The sequence below is a fragment of the Geospiza fortis genome, unplaced genomic scaffold (genome assembly GCF_000277835.1).
Source record: "Geospiza fortis unplaced genomic scaffold, GeoFor_1.0 scaffold14, whole genome shotgun sequence".
Lineage (NCBI taxonomy): Eukaryota > Metazoa > Chordata > Aves > Passeriformes > Thraupidae > Geospiza > Geospiza fortis.
The window spans coordinates 958,326-959,898 of record NW_005054512.1 but is presented as its reverse complement, the minus strand read 5'-3'; the positions used below and the strand labels follow the sequence as shown (position 1 = coordinate 959,898).

Here is a 1,573-nt window from a genome sequence, read left to right as displayed (position 1 = left end):
ATTGTTTACATTTTGTTCCTGAGGCCTCTCAGCTTCTCAGGAGAAAAAAAACCTAAGGATTTTTCATCTTTTCATAAAAGATGTCTGTGACAGTCTCCTGCCTTTTTTTGGCTGGGAAGTCACCAGGAGCAAGGTCTTGATTCAGACCTGTTGGCTGAGGCTCACTGCAGCGTGCTGAGCTTCGCATGGACCTTCCAGATCCTTCCCTGGGGGCTTGTCACCTCTGTAAACGTCCCAGTGCCGTGTCCCCGAGTGTGACAGCCCCTCAAAGCCCCTCTGTGTCCCTCGGCAGGAGCTGGAGATGCAGGCACGTGTCCATGGGCTGCCCACCTCCTCGCCCTCGGGCGTCAACGTGGCCGAGCTGGCTCAGCAAGTGGTCAAGCAAGAAGCCAGCGGGGACGAGGGGAGCCTGGAGCCGCTGCTGCCACCGCCAGAGCCCGAATCACAGCCACAGCCAGCGCTGCCTGTGCCCCCTCAGTCCCCCTATCACCAGCTGGACTTCACCCACAGCCTGAGCTTCGATGATGGCTCCTTCCCGGACAGCCTGGAGCCCGGGCACAGCTCCTCCTTCCCATCCCTATCCAAGAAGGAGCTGGACTTGATGCTGATGCAGGACACGATGCTGCCCCTGGCCTCTGACCCTTTGTTCTCAGCCATGTCCCCCGAGGCCTCCAAGGCCAGCAGCCGCCGCAGCAGCTTCAGCATGGAGGATGCAGACATGCTGTGATGGGAGGAGCTGCCAGGGCAGGGATTGCAGCACAACTTTGGGTGGGCAAGTGCCAGGACCCTCCTGGCAGGAGGAGCCCGTCCCACCACGCACCTGGATCTCCCCAGGAGTGTCTTTGTCTATGCAAGGAGGGCTCGGGTGCCACCGAGTCTGTCACAGCTTCTTTTGGCCAGGAGGAGGAGGAGGAGGATGGACCTTCCTGGCTTGGCCTGACTGCAGATTCCACAGCCTGGCAGCGACGTCTGGGCTGCTTTGCCTTTCAGCTGAAGCCTCCTGGCCTCACCCCCTTCCCTGGGGTGGTGCCTGGGAGCCTGGAGCCCCCGGGGCGATGCTGTGAGCTTTGTGTCCTGTTTGGTGTCCCTTCACCCTGCTCTGGGATCCTTCATCCCCACCCAGTCCTCCCCAGCCCCTGGACGCTTCCCAGTCCACCCAGTTCCTCCTTGCTGGGAGCACTCACTGCCTCTGGGGTCCCAGCAGGGCGACAAGGTGTTAATTAGAGCGTGTTCATTAATACAGCACCATTGGGGGTGTTGGTGCTGAAGGTTCCAGAACACCTGGAATGGGGGGGGGGTTGATGCTCCACCCACCCCCTGTTGTCACCCCCCAAACCCTCAGGGCACAGCTGCCAGGTGACCCTGAGTGTCCTGGAGGTGTCCCCACCCAGTGTCTGTGCCCTGTGACACCCCCAGCTCAGTCCTGGGAGGATAAAAAAGGTTTTCCTGGGAGGATAAAAGGGTTTTCCACTTCTGTTTTTTGGGGAGACTTCTTGCAAGTCCTGCCCCACGTGGGCAGGAAGCTCCAGGCTGTGAGCAGGGAACGGTTTGTGCCGGCTGGCCAAGACCAGCC

At 60.2% G+C, this 1,573-nt stretch overlaps 1 protein-coding gene across 1 annotated transcript in view; it reads left to right on the top strand.

The window, feature by feature from the left end:
- TFEB (transcription factor EB) overlaps positions 1-1,332 on the top strand; it is a 6,719-nt gene extending 5,387 nt beyond the window's left edge. Inside the window, 1 exon segment of the mRNA XM_005428915.3 lies at positions 293-1,332. Within this exon segment, the coding sequence (XP_005428972.2) occupies positions 293-727 (435 nt within the window). The 3' untranslated portion in view covers positions 728-1,332.
- Positions 1,333-1,573: the final 241 nt, after the last annotated feature.